At 33.3% G+C, this 21,643-nt stretch overlaps 1 protein-coding gene across 3 annotated transcripts in view; it reads right to left on the bottom strand.

Annotated features, from left to right (window-relative positions):
• Nucleotides 1-21,643, bottom strand: part of LOC111059870 (SR-related and CTD-associated factor 4) — a 66,441-nt gene that overhangs the window by 28,099 nt on the left and 16,699 nt on the right. For 2 of the 3 annotated variants that reach the window (XM_039433583.1, XM_039433586.1), the window contains exons 9-12: nt 16,218-16,495; nt 14,057-14,107; nt 8,767-8,946; nt 2,927-3,045 (exon numbers count right to left, since the gene is read on the bottom strand). In XM_039433583.1, coding sequence (XP_039289517.1) covers nt 2,927-3,045; nt 8,767-8,946; nt 14,057-14,107; nt 16,218-16,495 — 628 coding nt within the window. The remainder of the gene's footprint in view (nt 1-2,926; nt 3,046-8,766; nt 8,947-14,056; nt 14,108-16,217; nt 16,496-21,643) is intronic. The other variant, XM_039433584.1, reaches the window with a different exon arrangement.

Genomic DNA, 21,643 nt, shown 5'->3' with positions numbered 1-21,643 from the left:
AATATTTTTTCAATTTTCATTTTTAAATATTTTTATAGGTCGAGTTTATATTTTCGATCATCGACGGCCTTTTCTATTGACCCTTTCCATACAATTTTATGACATTTGTGTAACTGATATTTATCCATTCATTTATTAATTATCAATTGGATTAGCCAAGTGATTGGTTCAGAAATTAAATAAAACATCTAAATGATAAGGAGAGGAAAAATAAGGTAACCTTGTGCTATTCCTCTCCCAAATTTAGATAAGGTTACACATTGTCCGATATAGGTTGTCTTGTACTAGTTCACTTCACAAAATTTTCAGTCCTAAAATATTTTCACAAAGTACATTTTTAAATTAAGATGCTTCAAAACCAAAGATAAAAGAAATATTTCACATTATTATCCTAAAATAGGAAATATTCACATATTCAATGTAATGATAATAAATACTTGGGACGAATATAAGAAATCGCCCAAAACTTCTAGTTCTGAATTTGGTTCAGGTTAAGTGCACATTTATCTTGATTCGTGAGTGGGGTAATTGATATGCAAGAGACAAAACTATTAGAACATAAGAACAATAATGGCCGGTTTCCGAGCTCGGAATTCAAGTAAGTTCTAGACTTTAAACAGCTGGAGTCAGAAAATTGGCTTTCCAAAACGGGGCGTAGTCGCAGTAAATAGTTGCAGCAAAATAAATCTTTATTTTCTCATTTCTATATTTGGAAACGTTTTTCCTTGAAATAAAACATTCCTAGATAATTCAAAAAAGCTGAAAATTTACACTATTTTCGTTTTATTTTATTTTGTGTTCAATTTTCTATTTTTTCGAAATTTAATTAAACGTGACTTCGACTATGATGACTACGACTACGCCCCGTTTCGAAAAGCCAATTTCTGACTCCAGCTGTTCAAAGTCTAGAACTTAGCTAAATCCCGAGCTCGGAAACCGGCCCTGCCCTAAGTTTGATGTTACCAAAGCTAAATTGTTGTTGTTTATTTCTGGGTTAGGTTTTTCGAGATTGAGGACCTCAAACGTAGATCTGTACTTGAATCCTTACAGTGAATCAATCAATCAATTTATTCTTTGCAAGTACATTTTTTGATTGATTGATCGTAAGATTGAATCGAAAAGCTGGGTTTCGTTTGTGCGTAAATGCCGTCGTCGACCACGACAGGGAGAGAATCTCAGATTGGGTAGATTTCAATTCAGCTAGACTACATAACCTAAAAGATTATGTTTAATAATTATGGGAGAGGTTGAGATAATACTTTTTTTATACTTTTAAATGGCAATAAGTTGATATTATCATAATTTTTTTAATAATAAACACAAATAATTAAAATTTATTAAATAAGCTGATTTAGCACACTTGAAATTTGGACAATATGAATGTCAACAATGCTTGCCGTCGTCGACTGCGAAAATTTACGCACAAACGAAAATACACCTTTAGATTCTTACAGAGTAACCAAATGAATTTATTAAATCAATAATTAATCTGAGACTTTTTCTTTACGTTAATGTGGAACAATGTGGAAAAAATTCAAAAATTCATGTATTTTGAAATGTTCTGCGAGATAATGATCAAATATTAAATAATAAATCATAAAAACTGATTTTATAGGATAGGAGATGTGATTATAATTGGATTTCTTATAAAACTTTTCTAATCAATCAATCACTTCCTATAAGTTAAACCTTTTTTAGAAAATTATTAGATGTAACGATAACTTTGACATTACTTTGATTCAGGAACATTAGTTTTGGGCGATTGCTATTTTACCTTGAATACTCTCAAATCCTAAGTATTATATTAAATTATGTGGTATTTATCAAATTATTGACAAACTTTGCATTTAAAAACTTGAGACTTGGAATATTAATTAAACATTTTTTGTAAAGATTAATAATTTATAGGTTTTCTCGGGTTTGGGTAGTTAGAAAATTGCCCAAAACAAGGTTGTGCCCAACAATTCCCCCAACAACGATTTTCAAAAATGGATTTTCCCCATTCCTAGATGCTGACATTGTGGAATCTGACCATAATTTATTGACTATTTGGATGAAATTGATTAACAATATCCCAATGGATTCCACTTTTTAGAAACGTTATCTTATTCATCAAGTCGATAATTTATCGAATTTTACTGTATCATCTTGATTCGTTTAATCAATTGATTCATCTATGATTCTATTAATATTGATGTCATGTTCATAAATAGCATTGCATAATAATTCATATTTGACAATGATATTCACAGACTGTTTGTTGTTTTAAGAAAGGGATGACGAGTTATCTTGGATAAATCTATATGTTCGTCAGTACAATCAACAATTTTGAAATTTATTACTGATCGAAATTAATATTATTAGAAAGAACACACACAACCTTAAATCTAAACATAAAACTACAAAAATATAATGGCACATTGGTAACATAATAACACACAAATCATTATTTTTAATTGAACCCTAATTATGGAATCATTGACCAGTCAGAAATTGATTCGGAAAAAGATTGATTGAAGAATTGTTCAACAACTTTCAAAATATTTTCAAAAAGTTATGGAACTTTGAGCAACTAGTTCAAGTTCAAGAACAAAACTAGTTGTTCAACGTAACCAAACTACAAAAGCTTGGTATTCAAACGTACCAAAACTTCTTTCAGTACCAAAAAGTTTAAAACTTTGAAATACTGATTAATGTTTCGTTAAAAGTTCAACAAAAACGTTGAAAAAAACTTGTTTCAGTACCAAGAAGTTTAGAACTTTGGAATACTGGCTAATGTTTCGTTAAAAGTTCAACAAAAACGTTGAACAAACTAGTTGAAAAAATTTTGAAACGTTGTTGTGTAACAATAATCAACCTTTGGTTATTTTTGAACTAGGAGCAAAAGAATATCCAGAATTGAAGATTCTGGGAGCAAAATATTTACCTGACAAATGATTTTTCCTCAACGGCGGAAGACCTTTTCTCTTTCTCTGTCTATCACGCACTGAGTCCTTGGATCTGCCTTTGTCATCTCTGTCGTATTCTCTGTCAAAGGAGCGAGACCTGTAAAATAGGAGAAAGAGAAACAATTAATAAAATGATTATTTAAATGAATAAGGAATTTTTACAAAAAATTTTGTAATACGTAGAAAAAGTCAAGAAACTACATGGAATGCTCTAGGAATTTCATAATAAACAATCTAAGGCCCGGTTGCACTGAAACCAGTTAGATTTTAATCATGATTAAATTCCACGAGAACCACAGTAAGTTTTCCTGAAAAGGCTTCTCTTCAATACGATTGCTTTAATCAGGATTAAAAGTTAACAGACTTTAGTGCAACCGGGTATAAGTTTTACTATAATTATGATCATTTTGTGGATACATGCAACTATAGTCTCAAACTGTCTCAAAAATTAAATAAAAAAAACTATCCTGATAAAGGCTCTGAAATAAAATGGACATATCAACTGACATCGAGAATTCTTTTGCAATAAGTATCTGAACTTAATTGGACTTGAAATATTGTCGACCGAATATTTCAAGATTTGAGAAGGAAATTGATGTATCCGAGAGTGATTCAAGTAATTGACATATTTCAAGATAGTTCTCGAATGAAATAATAGTTTCCAATTAAAGCTGCTTAAAAACAAAGAAAGTAGGGATGGCAATTAACTGGCAGCTAGTAATTTTTCTAAGGTAATTTTCCATCTATTACCAATTAAGTATCTAGATTGATTTTTTTGTGTAGTTGAGAAGTTGATATTGTGGTAATTATTCATATTAAATGAAAAATACTAAGAAATTGTCAAAAACCACAGATTTATTGATACTTAGAAAGACCGGTTTCGGTTATTACACCATTGTCAATCTCTGATAAACTGGTAATCTGATAAACATTGTTTATCAGAGATTGACAATGGTGTAATAACCGAAACAGGCATTTCTAAGTATCAATAAATCTGTGTTTTTTTACAATATCTTAGTTTTTTATTTAAAAAATAAAAAATATTCTTAATGATATTCGGATAGACGGATTAGTAAATTGATAACTAATAATATGAATAGAAATTATAATGAATGAGTAATCAACTTTTGGTGGAATAAAATATATTAATCTTGGTATGCAATGGGTCTTGCAAGACCTGGAAATACATTGTCATTTGTGATAAATAATCAATCAATCAATCTTTTATAAAGAAACTGAAAAACTGAGCGTAGTGGTAAGTAACTTAGTACAAGTAAATTTAGGAAACACACACTTTTAAACAAATAATACATGTGAAATGAAAATGTTTCTATTTTAAAAAGTAGAAACATAAATTAGAAAATGAACTTGAATTATGCTGACTGAACAATAATGATTGAAAATTATATTAAAGCTTTCTCAAATTGGAAGTTTCTTTAAAATGCTGGACTAGTATCGGAACTGATCGGATGTCCATTAGAACAAGTGAAATTGAATATCAAGTTTATAACTTTGACTGAAAATGACGGTCAACCCAATATGTAAGTACATAAAGCTGAGTTTACACCAAAATTATTAACAAAATGTTTATTTCTCCGTCATTATAGATTCTATTAGATTGAACATAACTTATCATACACATGATGAACATATGTGTTTGTCAAGTTCCTTTCATCTAATAGAGCCTATAGGGTCGGAAAAATAAACATTATGTTAACTTTGGTGTAAACGCAGCTCAAGTTTCAAATCTTAAATTTGTGGGTCATCAAATTGGTTAAGCACATGTTGATTTGACATTTTCAAACTTGTCGTACCCAATATTGCTAAGTCATCTAATCAACCGCATAGCAGCTCTAATAATTCGTTTGAATTAGAAAACCTTAGAGGTCCAGATTAATACAGATTTGTATTGTTATAGGCTAGATACAGGGTGACACAGAATAACGGGAACTTTTAAAAACGCCATAAAACATTAGTAGGGAGGGCATAAATGATTTTATTCAAACTAATGTAAAATTCAAGACTTGCCATTTGAGAACTATTGATAACATCTATCACTGTTTTGCAATTACTTCTTTAAGATGGCTTCCTCCTGAACGAATATACTCTTGAAATCTGTGTTGACGATTCCTCATTGATCGCTGCAACATCTGCGTTTCCTGGTCCCATGATCTGTCCACTTGCAATTTTCTGTTTGTGGAGCTATCTCAAATCAAACGTTTTCACAACTTGACCAATAGCTGAGGTTGAATCATAACAGACAATTCAAAATGAAATTAACAATATCCCAGCTGAAATGTTGCAGCAATCGTTCAGGAATCTCAACACAGATTTCAAGAGTGTATTCGTGCAGGAGGAAGCCATCTTGAAGAAGTAATTGTCAAAAAGTGATAGATGTTATTAACAATTCTCAAATGGCAAGTCTTGAACTTTACATTAGTTTGAATAAAATTATTTTTGCCTTTCCCACTAATGTTTTACGGCGTTTTCAAATGTTCCCGTTATTCTGGGTCACCCGTTATAATCAGATAACACTTGAAAGGAAGTTACATGAAAACAAATTTTGGAAGGAACATAGAGCAGGAATGGAAGGAGTATTACAACTAATCATACAATATTTGAGCTGATAAGTATTGTGAGAAAAATTACAAGAAACGGGAAAAGGATCTCACAAATTGGAATAACAGCATCAGATATGAGAAAAACTTGAACTAAGATTGAAATGAAGGAAAAGGATATGGAAGGAGGGTATATAACAGAGAGAGAGAGAGAGAGAGAGAGAGAGAGAGAGAGAGAGAGAACTGAGTTGTGGCAGAAAGCATCAAACATCATGTATCGGAGCAGTAAGGATGACCAGGATGGGAATGGAAACAAAAACACTGTGATAAGTAGATAGAAAGGTAGATAGATAAATTGAAGAAAGAAAGAGCAAGATTAAAGAAATAACCAATGAAATAGAAACAGTATAACCAACACAAAAACCAAAGATATATGTGTGCCTACAGACTTATGCTCCACGAGCACGCTCATTTCACTTTTCATCAGTTGATGATGCTGTTTCTGTACAAATACAGATCTGATAAGGAAAATATCAGCTGATGAAAAGTGGAAGGCGGGTGTTCGTGGTGAATAAGCCTGTACGCGGTTACAAGGATAAGAATAAAACAACGGAGATTTGAATGAGTATGAAAATAGGATAAAAGCTTAAAAATTTGCAAGATAAAACAGAAACGATACTAAAATTGAGACTGAAGAAAGTGTAAAAGAGGATTTAGTGGACGGTAATAAACAGAAGAAACAGTAAAACCTACTATGGTTTGTAGATTTTTGTTGAATAACACATTAAAACTATACATATGTGTGGGTGAAACATCAACAAAACTTAGAACATTGCAGATGTGAACAAGAATGAAAGTTGAAAATCGTTTAAATACGAGTGAGATGAAACAAGTATGAAAGACAGTTTCAAACAGAAAATACAATGAACATAAAAAATTAGTAGTCGTTAGGTCATGTCAGAGGCCCTGAAATTGATCAGTTGCGACATGAAAAGCTCTGACGCCAGACCTGAGCCAGCCAGGTCATTCGATATTTATTTATCATAAAATTATGAATGAAAATTGAAATAGGATGATGAAATCAACTTGAAAGGTATCTTGAAAGGTATCTTTGACAAATCAAAAAGAGTAATGTCTAAAAAGACAGTGAACAAAGGAGGAAATGTGAATAAGAAGGAACCGAGCATAGAGAAGAAGATATGAGAGGAATATAAAACAGGAACAAGAAGGGAATAACTAGTGTACAATGGAAACAGAGAAAAATAATGAAATGGGAGTACAAGAACAAGAATTGAGAGAAAATTTATCGAAGTTTTCCAGTTTATCGCATGACAGTTGAATCATGAGCCAGGAATAAAACTAAAGAGAATAATAAGTGTACATAGGAGATATGAAAAAGAACGGAAATAGATGAATAGAATGGATCAGAGAGAAGAGTATGAACCGATAAAACAGTACTACACCATAGAACAATATATGATAGTACAGAAAAAGTATGATCTTCCAAGAATATGTGCTGATAACTACTGCAGAGACATGAAGAAATTATGAAGATGACATGGATCGGAATAATATTGAAAGTAAAATTGGTATGGCTTTTGTGTATGCTTTTGAAGGGACGGGTTCAAAGATCCAAAGGTTCATTGTTTATGTTTATGTTTTTGAAGGGACGGATTCAAAGATCCAAAGGTTTATTGTTTATGTTTATTTTTTTGAAGGGACGGATTCAAAGATCCAAAGGTTCATTGTTTATGTTTATGTTTTTGAAGGGACGGATCCAAAGGTTCATTGTTTATGTTTATGTTTTTGAAGGGATGGATTCAAAGATTCAAAGGTTCATTGTTTATGTTTATGTTTTTGAAGGAACAGATTCAAAGATCCAAAGGTTCATTGTTTATGTTTATGTTTTTGAAGGGATGGATTCAAAGATCCAAAGGTTCATTGTTTATGTTTTTGAAGGGACGGATTCAAAGATCCAAAGGTTCATTGTTTATGTTTATGTTTTTGAAGGGACGGATTCAAAGATCCAAAGGTTCAAAAAAACCTCACACTTCAACCGAAGCTTATTGTGTGTACCAAGTATGTTAGTTAGGCAAACCAACTCCTGTGTCCTTTACAAGGTCCTTTTACAATGGCTTTTGTTGGTGGGGAGTCCCTTAAGGGAAGGTTCCACCTCGCCTGAATTTAAGCCGTCTATGGGTCTTACGACTGTCATACTTCAGACGGGACCGTCAATTAACGTGTCCATCCGATAACACGAATGGAATAAAAACATTGGAGATGTGAATGAGACTGAGATTAGATATAGAAAAAAGGAGGAAGAAACAGGAAACAGAGAAACAAGAAGTTAGAAATGATTATGAGCCAGGAACAGATGAAGAAGTGTATAACAGCCTTACAAGGTTGTCGACCTTTGCATCAATATGAGGTGTAGATAAGAAGATATATGGGGTAGACAAGGATTGGAATAAAAACATAAAAGATGTGAATGAGACTGGAGATTAGATAGAAAAAAACAAGGAGAATGAAACAGGAACAATATTAAACAGAGGAACAGAGGAAGTAGAACGGATTATGAACCAGGAGCAGATTAATAAACTGAAGTGAACAATAACAGAAGGTCGTCGACCTTTGCATCAATATGAGGTGTGTAGATAAGAGGATATATAGGATAGACAAGGATTGGAGTAAAAGCATTAAAGATGAGAATGAGACTGGAGATTAGATGGAAAAAAAGCAATGAGGATGAAACATGAACAATAGGAACAGAGGAAGTTAGAACGGATTTTGAACCAGGAACAGTTGAAGAAAGTGAACAATAATCACAGAAGGTCGTCGACCTTTGCAATATGAGGTGTAAATAAGAGGATAAGATTATCCTGAAATAAGGAAACATGATGTAATCATCATGGATTTTGTCGAAAATCGAACATTTTCATTTTTCATGAAATTCATGATGTGACCATCATGGATTTTGTCGAAAATATGAGGTGTAAATAAGAGGATAAGAGGACAAGGTTGGAAATAGCAGATTTGAAAGGAGCGAGCAAGATACAGAAATACACCACTTTTGCAGCAATATGAGAACTAAGAAACAAGGAAAAAGGTTTAAAAGAACAGATTTGGAACAAGAAAGGAGCAAGAAACAATAGTACACCACCAAACAAACCATCAAAGGTCGTCGACCTTTGCACAGTAGTTTAAACCACCTTACAAAGGTCATCGACCTTGACCTTGACCAAGGTCACCGTCCAACTGACCTTCGACGACGCGAGCGCGACCTTGAGCGACGACGCGACCTTGACCGTGACGATGAGCGACTATAGCGACTGGAGCGCTGTCGCTTGCGACCTCCGGGCGAGTCGCTCGGCGACTCACTGTCTATCACGACCACTGCAGCGCCACTGTCGCCTCCCCCTTCTCCTCCTCCTCCTGATTGCCTGTTGACAATTATCAAACAACACCGAAATGTAGCAGCCTCCTAGATAGAGTAGCCTCCTCACATAACCACAAGCCTAGGCCACATTTAGCCTAGCAAATATGTGTCTCAAGATGAGGGGTCCTAGTTGTCTAGCACGTCAATATAAACTGATTTTTTATAGAAATTTCTGTTTAACCAACTGCTGGGATATTAAAATCATTGGGTATTTGAAATAATGATATTTTTATTTGATTTGTTACACTATTATGATCCTCCAATGAAGTTGAGTAAACTGAGTTAATTATTCAATTATTTATCAAGATAGACTAGTTTTGTAATAGCAGACTAGTTTCGTAACTAGATAGTATTAGTCTAGTATAGTAACACACACATCGATCTTTGGACGTGAGAATTTTTGCCGTCCTCATAAATTCATCTAGATTCTATTTGACTTGACAAACATACGATGTAATCAATGATTACACTTGATTTGCCAAGTTCCTTTCAATCTGGTAGAATTTATAAGGAAGGCAAAAATCGTACGTCCAAAAATCGATGTGTGTGTAACTGGATTTACACTATAAACCACCTGCAAACTGACTTTGTCTTTAAAATAACAGTCGAAACTAGTTTCTCGTTATTTAAACAGCTGAATTTCAACATTTCCGTTTAAATAATTCTCAAGACTTGAGACTTTATCATGTAAGTGATATTGAATAAAACTTGATTTGATTTTTATGAAAGAATTACAGCTTTTGTTTACGGTATTGTCATTGAATAGTTTTCAATTGTTTAACTGTTATTAATAGTTTATTTTTTTCAATTCTTCACAAAAAATTAAATACAATCTATATGTTGAAACTACTCTCGTATTTCTTTTCCCAAACAACTTGCTGACTGGTCAATGAGGGAGCATTGCTAATAATAGTTTGAAACCTGAAATAATTGAAAAACAGTAAGCAATCATCACCAATGTGCCATTACATACAAATGTTTGTGACATTGTACTCACTGATGCGGGCTGCAACTGAGCTACTTTTAGCCTAATGACCGTCGGACGACTCTGTGTGGTCCCGAAGTTAATCACTTACCTTGACGATCTTTCCTGTTCATTTTTCAAATTCCTACAACTAGTTTGGCTAAACTATCAAGGAGTATGGTTCAATTTATTCGTGAAAAGCATTGTGCGATATAAAAATAACAATAAATGAAATAAGAACAGTTCAAGAATCTACGGTATCAAAAAACACCGTAGTACGGTAAAGTTTGTACGGTATAAATTCGAAAAGGAACAGTTCTGACCCGGTTCATTCTTTCCGTAAGTGATTCTATTTATTGTAATAAATTTGAAATTGAGGCGGTAGGTGCAATAAGGGCTGTAACTCAAAACTATCATTCTGAGATATGAAGATCCAATGTTTTTACACATATATCTTGTAACATTCGGATAACATTGTTGAAATATGAATGCTTCAATTCTTTTGAAAATATGTTCTCTATTGTAAATCAATAAGAACAAATTTTATTTCAAGATACTTCATTTTCAATTTAATATAATATGGAAGTATGTTGAAAGCCCTTATTGGGGAGAAAACTCTCTATGACATTCTATACAATAAGGACTTATAAATCTGTTCTCTCCAATAAGGTCTTGGGTTATTCTGAGTAAATTTCGTATAGGTAATAAATATTACAATACTGTTTAATATATTTAATTATTTATTTATTCCTATCAATATAATAGTTATATATAGTTAATTGAGCTGAAAACTATATGTCTTTATGAAAAATAAAACTTCAAAAGTGTTCATAGTTCAATGAAATATTGAAACCAGATGCCAAATATTAGTTGAAATGATGCCCCAAATATGAGTGTTATCCTATTTGAAAATAATATTTAAATGTCTTGTGAAGAAATATCCAGGGCCAGCGGTTCATCATTTTCTTCATCTTCTGAATCAGTGGAGAAGTTGTGTACTTGTCCATCAGCTTCTTGGTTAGTTTCCCTTCCCGCAAAAAACTCTTCATAAAACGTCTGTCGTCTCTTGTTTCAAATAAGAATAGAGGTCTTTGACATCTTTGATTTCTCCTATTTTAAGTGGAACTGCTGGTGCAATAGACAAAGAAAGTTCTTCAGGAAGCTGCTTCGAATATTTGAAAGGTTCATACACTTGAGAGTATGATTTAGACACAGCACCACACGGTTTGTATTTGATAATACAATACTGTTGTGCTGAATTGCAACGCTTTTAATAAGTAATATTTTAAGTTATAGTGAATAAAACCACAAAAGTAAGGAAAATTAGCTGTTCTCTGCAAGAAGGGCTTAAACATGGGTTTGCTATAATAGTTATACCAACCTCAAGAAAAAATATATTTGAATGAAATCTTCACATTTATAAAGAAGAAATGATGGAGAATCCATTTCCGAGTTCTCCCCAATAAGGGCTTATAGGCCTGTAGGCCCTTATTGCACCTACCGCATCAATTCACAGTAGCCTACTATGTCTATCTAAAAAATAAAGGTGATTCAAAAACGACTTTACAACTTTGAAAATTCATATAAATCTTATTAAACAAGGTACAGAGCTGTACCTCTGGTGTTGTTTTAAAGGAAAACACTCACAAGTTTTGACTCGCGTAGTCCGCTAGTGCCTGGTCGCGCCGCACAAGCGCTAGCGGCAATTACGTCAAAGATGGTTCACTGGACCCGAGCCTGCTAGCTGTATGTTTTGGTTTGAAAAACGGCATAGTGTACCTTGATATGTAGCAAAAATGTTTGATACCACAGATCGATGAGGATGACCGAGAACGAAATGTTTTTTTTATGCATGATGGCGCACCACCACACTATCTGACTAACGTTCGGGATTTTCTTAATGACCGCTTTCCAAATCAGTGGATTGGCCGTAATGCGCCAATTGCATGGTCCCCTCGTTCCCCAGACTAACACCGTTGGATTTTTTCTTGTGGGGCTTCATAAAAGATATGATGTACCTCCTTTGCCAGCTTTAGGTGGATTCCGAACCAGCCTATAATGACCAATGTTGTGGTATTTCTCGATATTTGATGAAAACATGTAAGAAATTGTCAATCACAGATTATAACATTGGAGTTTGATATATTTTACACAATTTTATACACACAATCTTTAGACAGATTATTGGAACAAAACATGGACAGTTACAATGAGCTTAGAAATTTAGTTACAATTATTAGAAAATTATAGGTTAATGGCTTACACACTCTTCAGTTTATGAATTGAAGCTAGTTTTGATGTTTTTTCTTGAAACATTTCTATGAATTCCAGAACATCTAGAAGTTTGGCCTACAATTTGAGTGTTGTCAGGCTTGAAAGGGTCCAGTAAATGTGAGATGATCTCAAACCAAATTTTTAAATTACATGAATATACAAAAATTTCCTCCCGAATAAATTGAACCATATCCGTTATAACCACTATTTGAACATCACACACTTTCTGTGTAAAATCATGCAACTTATTGGCTCATTAAAAATGTTTAATATTATGAGAAGAATTTGATTTACAATTAAAAAATTAATTTTAATTTCCTATCCCTATGATAACCTATCCTCAAGAATCAGAACAATATCATGAGTTGAGTAATTCAATTCTTATTTCATTAAATGAATATACTAACGAGTCTTTTACACTACATCTGAACCTCAATAGAAATTTGAGTAGCTTCATAACTTACAGTGGAATTAAACTCATTTCAATTCATTTGATAGGTCAAGATAAATTTATAACAATTGGCAATGAGAACACTTTGAATGTACAGCGAGTAACATAGAATGAATGACAAATATACACATGCAAATGCTATACTAAACATAGACAGACAATGATGAATTGCATCACACAAGTCAATTTCCTAATTGCTGGTCAAGATTGAAATCAATAATTTTTTTGGGGTGGATAGATTCCAGCTTCTACATTATTTATACTTATAAGTTGATGAATTTCATGGTACTGTAGTATGAATAGTTAACATTAAATCAACCTATTCAAGATCCTGAGGATTTTCACGATATTTGATCATTTAAAACATACAACTTCAAGTGTTTATCACTAAGGGAGTATTTAAACTAATCTATTGACTACAAAGGAGAAAAAGGGAAATAGAAAATTCATCAAAATAAAAATAAATAGCATGCATTTGAAGCATGATATTGAGATTTAATTAACTAAGTTATATATGAAATTTGATAAATTATTTATTTTGAAATAATCAATAATCATGTTAACTGTCCCTAATTAACTAAGTAATCCTTGTAAATGAAATGTGAGAATAAATTAATATTTGAACTCAGTAATTATCAATTTTATAGAGGAAGATTGCATTCAAATTTCAAGACCCTGATCTGACAGTACTTTAAATATTAAATGATTTACTATTTCGAACATGCACCATATTCTTAGCCTAAAATAATGTAGCATTATGAATCTATCTTGGTTTAAACTATATTCAAATTTCAAATTAAGATTATGTTAGAAGTCATTTAAATTTCAAATTTAAATCACACTAACTTGAAACCACTAAATTAATCAGTCTTGGTTTAAACTATATTTCAATTTCAACTCAAGTCATTTAACTTTCAGATTTATATCACAGTAAACTTGATTGATCTGTAGAGTAAACAGATTAATTAAAATTATTCGAAATTTCCCAAGGTATTCAACAACATAGAATAAACAATCTAATCTTCTAGCAAACTAAAGAGTAATTTCACTTCAAAATTTATTAGGTGTACTATTATAATAGACCAACATTCATTCCAAGCAGGTAAAGGAGTATCAATTTGACAAAATTCTTCTAGAAAATGTTTTTTGACACCAATAGGGAACACACATAAACTATCTAAACATCAAGCTCACATAAATAATAAGGGAGCAACAAAAATGAAGAAGTTGGCAGCAAAAAAAAACAGAACAAGTTTTAGAAAAGCAGGAAAAATTAAGAAATAAATTGTTATGAACAACATAAATAGGTTGTTAGTAAACGCTGGTTGATAAATATGCAGTGCTTGCCAACATAAACAAGAAAGACGACACAAAAATTAGACAAAGCACATCTAACAAACAGGACGTGAAACATCTAATTCTAACCTGTTAAGGTTCTGACTCCGCAACATAGCATCAGAAACCCAGTTACGTATCCTAAAAGCAAACAAAATCACTCAAACATTCACCATGTTTTGAGACCAGTGAGAGCAGCTCACTTATTTATTAAATTGATTACTTTCAAATTGTCTTGAATTGATTTCTTAAATTCTACTGTAGATGGTAAAATTTGTCTGGTTCACACATAAAACGATACATATGTGTGTGCGCGCCAAAAATTCTGGAAATCAACTAGATTGGGGGCCCAAAAAAGTGGATTTAATAATGTATATTTGTTCATTTCACTCCAAACTAATACCTACTTCAAGTATATTTTCCTTAAAATTCAAATTATTTGCTACTGATTCCCTCGCTTACGCCCTCACTCTGCCTAGTAGATATTCTCTTTTTTCGTTGAATTTCTTTTCTTATTTCAAGATATGATCACTTTTGTTTCAATGAGTGCTTATGCTTATGTTATTTTCTGACTCTGAATTCATTTTAAATCAATGAATTAAGAATGAAGTTGAATGTGATAGTATTAGAAATCAACCACATCATGCTCAATTAGCAAAGTGAGCTAACGCTGTTCAAAACACCCTCCCAATATCAGATTCACGATAAAATATGATAAATATAAGAAAATATGAGATTCACGATATAAAGTCAGAGGAAATGATAGGTAACCTTTGTTGCCACAATTTTTCTTTTCCATCACCTTATGTAGTAGATAGCTGTGCTTTCTAAGTCACACTGGTAAATCTGATCTGACATCAATATTGTTGATTGTTTTAATAAGGAATCAATTTTATCTCAAGCATATTTATATGGCCAGAAAATATATTTTTCATGAAATTAATATTGTTCATTATTTCAATAAGGAATCAATTTTATCTCAAGCATATTTATGTGGCCAGAAAAAATATTTTTCATGACATTAAAATTGTTTATTGTTTTAATAGGGAATCAATTTTATCTCAAGCATATTTATGTAGCCAGAATAACTATTTTCATGACATTAATATTGTTTATTGTTTTAATAAGGAATCAATTTCATCTCAAGCATATTTATATGGCAAGAAAATAAATTTTCATGACATTAATATTGTTTATTATTTTAATAAGAAATCAATTTTATCTCAAGCATATTGATATGGCCAGAAAATATATTTTTCATGATTTAACTATAAATTTCCATGGTTAAGATGAAATATTTGAGTAGTTAATCATATTTCCACATAGTCTACAAGCAATCCGGCAACGGTGTGAGGTTGGAAAAAAGATAGATCTAATAACAGACAATGATAGCAAACTAATGTCAATCAGATGCTGACTCTATAGCCTGAATCTCACAATAGTTAGCGTTAAACTTCAATAATTATTTGACAAAACGTCAAGAAATCACCAAGTTAGACTGACCACTGACAACATGACATGCATAATGAATATGTGTGTACACACATGTCCATCATGCACTCACACACACAAATGTCTATCATGCATGTCCTGTCGTTAGTGGTCAGCCTAAGGCTAAGCCAGTTAGACAAGACAAGACATGATCAGACACGTTTAGTCACAATACTTCACATAGCTGCTTGTGACGCAACTCACATTGATTAGTCATTGCAATTAGATTTGAAGCAACTATGTGAAGTATTGTGACTAGTCTTGTCTTTACTAACCAGTGTATGTCCAGACTTGGACGTTAGGCTGGTCACACATCGATTAGTCAAGACAAGACTAGTCACGTTAAGTCACAATACTTCACATAGTTGCTTATGGAGTCATGTCAAATTGCAATGACTAATCAGTGTGTGTTGCGTCATAAGCAGAAATGTGAAGTATTGTGACTAAACGTGAATAGTCTTGTCTGGACTAACCGGTGTATACCCAGCCTTAGACGTTGATCTTCAAAAATAAATTCCTTAAGAACAAGTCCTTGCTCAACGAATCACCATCCAAGTTAGACGTTAATCTTCAAAAATATATTCTCCAAAAACAAATCCAAAACTTGCTCAACAAATCACAGTGGGGCATTTACTTTTCAATCCACCTCAAAAACAAAACAAATCTGTCAAAAATCTGTTCAAAAAACAGGAATTTTCTGCACCCACTTCAAAAACAAATCAATCTTTCAAAAAAAACTTCTGCAAATTTCTGCACTCACCCATGTTGCCTCTCATCGACGTCCGAATTCGGCCTTTCTCCGTCCTCCAGCGGACTCTTGTTTGGCGCATGCGCAGTGCCCGAATGTAGATGGTGAGGCGGATAGCCGGGTGGCGGCTGCGACATGTTGGGCAGACTTGGCATCGCCGACGCCCCCGAACCGGCGGCACCCGAGGCGTGCATCAGTAGCGCCTGGTGTGACCCGCCTGCGCCGCTAGAGCTTTCCGCCGCCACAGTCAAGTTCAGCTTGAAATCACATTCGTTAGCAAACGGTAAGCTCTAGAAACAAACAAGACAAATGTGAGTACACAGTCATTCTCTCCAAAAAAACAAATAGGCCTACAATATTTGAAAATTATCAGCTAAGTTGGACAAAACGATTTGTAACAATTTGTAACTAGTACAGCTTTCTTCTATATACTGAGAAAAAATGACTGTCCTTCATTCTAAGTTATAACAAACAAATAGAATTTTAACAAAGGACAGCCAAGTTGAATAAACCAAAATCTATTCCTTTCTTCCTCCATGTAATGTGAACAAAGATCCGTATAGCATTGTTATCAGACACCAAGTGTCCGAGCGAGTGATGGGGCAATTAGTTCTTATTGCGCTCAATAGGGAACTCCAGATTTCGGTGTCCGAATTGTGTCTGACTAGGGACACCAGCCAGGACACAGTTGAGTCACCAATGGTGTCCCAATTTGCTTTACACGAGGGCACCAAGCCAATGTAATACGGGCATAAATTGTCACAGCCTATCATTTATTGAAGAATCAAGGAACTAGTTTCAATAGATTGACGAAAATATTGTTAAGCAATAATCAATCTCTAGTAAACTATCACTACATTTACTGGATTCACACTTATTTTATTATTATCGTAACAAATACAGATAACTCAATCTCCTGATTTCGGTCGTCATGAAAGATGAAGATGAAGTTAATCTCCATTAAATTCATCTCCGTATCATTGAATAACCAATAAGTATATTAATTTTCCAGAATAATATAATACAACCACAAGACGTTTGCATTGTATTCAACATAATTTAAATCTGATATTTCAAATAGAACTTTCGTTAACTACAGGAATGATCAACACTGATAAGGCTTAGACAAATTGAATTGAATCGCTGCCTTTATTAGAACTCTAGGACGGCGAAGTTAGGGCGCAGCTCCAGCCCTCTCTTACCCTCAAATGTGAGCATCAGCAAGTAAAGACAGTTACTGTCTTTATTCAACAGCATCACTATTTTAAAAACAATTTCAATACTCTTTTATTTTCATAAACCTTCTTAAAACAGTTTAGGCTGGGAGGCATCGAGTATTTATGAACGATCCTTAGTCCGAAACATAGCTGAGTTCGACTTTCTAGTCTCCCAACAATGTCAAGTTGTTCATAAAAGGTTGCCCATCACATCAACTCATCAACAAGTAGAATATTTGAAAATTTCTCACATAGTGATATTCCTGACCTCAAAGAGTATTTCTTTTCGAGATTGATGAAATTATCGAAACTGTGATAAAGCGCGTTACAATAAAGTACAAAACTTGATATAGATTACACTACCTGACAATTTTTTTAATTTTTTGATTATATAGAATTAGTATTATTAGTATTAGTACTGACAAACTACCTATCAATTGGGATTATTCCCAAAACATTGATGTAATGTAATTATTATTAAATCTATATAATAAGAGAGAGTAGGGTTTTGTTTGTTTGTTTGGTCGCATCAAAACATGTCAACTTGTGGATTGCATACCGGAAAAAACGGAATGATTTGATCTCCAAATTATGCACATAGCCCGAATTTCAACTTTCCTTCTAGATCTTTCAGAATAAATGTTCAAATTTCATTCATGGGACATGAATACATAAAATATGTTAATATAGAACAATAATCTAGCTAGAGTGATTACCTCTTCAAAACAGATAGTTAAAATTGGCGACTTAATAATTAACCAGTCCAATTTTGTCAGGTTGGCATTAAGTTGAGGAAAGTTTCTAAACAAGATCTGAGTTCTGTCACTTTATTAGGTTAGCACCTAGTTGAAGGACTTATCTATACTATAATAAAGGAAAGAACTGGCTCATACACGTACGGGATAGCAAAATTATGTTTGACGCATCATCACGTCTAAAGTTGAAGTTTTGCATATAGATTCTCAATTAACCGAGGATGGTTCCAGGCCTATTTCAAACTCTTCAAGATTCCACTCGATCAAGTTTTCAGTTTGTCAAGTTTTAAAATAGACCCTAGACCCTTGCGGAGCACGGGTTACCTGCTATTAAATAAATCAAATAAATTCTGTTTCATGACTGATTCAAAGTATGTAATATGTGTGAAGGAGCTCATTCTATTTAATCATTCACTTCATAAGTGAATTTGATATTTAAATTATTTCAAGGAACTAAAATAACGGAATACCAGAGACTTGACATTTATCTCTCAAGGTACAATTTTGGTTTGTTTCAGCTTTCAGTCTCAGAAGTCTTGACTTCCAATGATTCTCTACCGTGCTGAGCAGAAAAACAATACCATGGATTCTTATGGGAGAGTTCACACGTTGACAGAATAGATACGAGTGAACACTTCCATAAGAACACATGGAAATCGTTCATTTTACCTAGCAGATCACAAATTTATTGACGGAAAAAAGGTATTCCTAAATTATTCATGCGTTTTGTATGAAATTAAGGATTATTTTTTTAAGGTTGCGTTAGTCTATTACAGACTTATTATACATCTTTCTCTTCAAAATTTAATTTTCTATAAGTTCTGTAAAAAATATTTTCCCCCAGTTTTTCGTACGTCGGTTAACGTTTAATCACGATTAAATGCTGTACTTTAATCGAGATTAGTGCTAACCGATGAATTTTGGTTTCAGGAAACAGAAATTTCAAGCGATAACGCCGATTAAACTAACCGGCGTAAACAATTTTCAATTCTTATTAGTTGGCATCATTTTAACCGCGATTAGTTTAAACGAAGCAAATTTGGTTGCACAAGGTAAAAATCGAAAAATAACGCTGGTTAAACTAATCAACGTAAAAGATTTTTAACTGGCCATTCACGGGGAATTAAATCCAACTAACGCCGGTTAGGTACCTACTGATAGCTGTCTTCCAATTAGTTTTTGGTGAAAAAACTAAAAAATTCAAAGTATGGGCTAAATATATGAATGAATTTCATTCATTAATAAAATAGAGAAGTGTGTTTAGCTGATATTAGCATTCAAAATTAGATTCTGATTTTTGAGGTTAGTTTTCGATCTGTTGTCGTGTGTTAACAGCATAGCACTTGACACTGGCGACAGAGAGAGCGTTTTCATGGCGCATGCCTCTGTATTGAATGGTCAAATTCACCTCTTCAATAACATAACCTCATTTTTACCTTAAAACATACCTATCATTATCAGTTTTCTATTATGTAAATATTTTCTCTTATTAGAATTGAAATAAAACTAATTTTTTCTTTGTCTAAAAAATATTGGACCATGATCTCGTTTGTTAATATTTTTTCAGTTTCAAATTCACCGCTTCAATAACATAACCTTAATTATTTTGTGTCAGTTAAATTACAGTGTTGCCGGATTGTGAAACCGTTAAAATCTTGGTTAGTTAACCGGTAAACTTGATCGGGATTAAAAACTAACCGATCTTGGTGGAACAGAAATGAATCCGTAAAACTAACGCTGATTTGTTAATCGACGTTAATGTCCATATTTAACAGACGGATGTGCAACTGGTCCTTTGTGTTTTTCCTATATTGCTAGAATACGAGGGTAGGTCTAGTAGAATCCGCAATATATTATATTAGAATCCGCATGTATATTTTTGTTTAGGTTGGCGGTACTGTTGTGCGTTAATGATACATTCTTTTTTCATTAGTGTGCAGCATGGGTTATGGAAATAGTGCATGGGTGATGGATGAGATAATCCAACGCCCATACCTCCTATTGAGATTCAAACTCACGGCCCGACAGTGCTAGCTAACTGAAGGTTGTAACCCCAGACCGCTAGACCAACCAATCTCGCCGACTAAGAATGTGAAATAGCGGGTGTTTAAAACGTATTCTAAGGTTACTTGGCAGCATCTATTGCACTGCATTTTATATCCATGTAATTTCTATGACAGTAGTAGTTGCTGACACCCCAACCTCTCATGATAACCTTTTAGCGAATCTTTGTAGGTAACAGAAACAAACGATTGTTCGTAGCTTCCGCAGTTAACTTTGTAGGCAGGCGAGTTAGCTTCCTATCATCTTGCACACTATCAGTTGTAAGAAATTTATTGATCTGCCGCTGATTTATTAGAACTGTAGTAAAGGGAAACTCTATTCATATCTTGCCCAGATTTGCAAGAATTTCAAACAATGTAAGTCTCTAAAATGAACACGCGTCCATTCTTGGTAAAAACATTTCGGACACAAACATTTCTGTTCTGGGGTACATAGAATGTGGTAAATTGTCCGATTCACAATTATTTACCAAGTAAAAAGTTCCGCGTCCCATGGGAAGAATTTTGACAGATTCTGTACCAGAAACAGTTCCAGTTCAAAGTTTCTGCCCCACAGTAGAAGCCTGGTAAATTATTACAGCTTCAACTATCCGAGCTCTCATTGGTCAATTGAATTGTAGTCTGCTTGCTTCTCTGCGCATGCGCTGATTGTTTGTTTACCATAGCATAGCCATAGAATACAGAATCAACAAAATTATGTTTGATAACCATTCGTTAAATTGATTTTTCTCTTTAGAAAATTTGAGAGTAATGGAATGAAAGAAGAAATGCACACTTTTCTAGACGGTAAGTTTGTAAAATAGCATTTCTTCATTCACGCAGCTAGTAAACGACACGTTTTGGTGTAAATCAACTTTATAAGTGCGCGCCAAAGGCTTGAACCAACGATTTTGAAATGGCGTTCCATGGGAACATTTTGCACTAGTCACGTGATGGAACAATTTACTGTGCACAGAACGTACACAATGTAACAAAATGACAGTTAAAGCAGCTCTAATCAAAGACTAGATCTCTTTAACTACACTTGCATTTGGCCTTTAATACAATTTATTTCCTCTTCAATGAACAGGAATTATAATTTTCCGTTTGGGCTTATAAGCCTGTGGTACTTTTCTATAAGTTGTGTAATTCTGAATAATTGATTGAATGATACCATACATGTTTGAATTATAGCACAGAATGAATATTCTTCACAAGGGCTATAGTGCATTATATGCTAAGAAGAGTCTGAATCTATTTATCTCATTTGTGTAGACACAAACATTGATTTATTACACCATCATTGAAGTTTTGGGGACCTAAGATTTACCTATGTATTATTACTAAATAGGTTACTACATTATTACACAAAAACCTTCGATTTTATTCCGTACTTATGAACGGATTAAACGTAACTTGACGAA

Source organism: Nilaparvata lugens, chromosome 7, assembly GCF_014356525.2.
Source record: "Nilaparvata lugens isolate BPH chromosome 7, ASM1435652v1, whole genome shotgun sequence".
Lineage (NCBI taxonomy): Eukaryota > Metazoa > Arthropoda > Insecta > Hemiptera > Delphacidae > Nilaparvata > Nilaparvata lugens.
The sequence above is the reverse complement of the archived record's forward strand: the minus strand, read 5'-3'. Positions and strand labels throughout refer to the sequence as shown.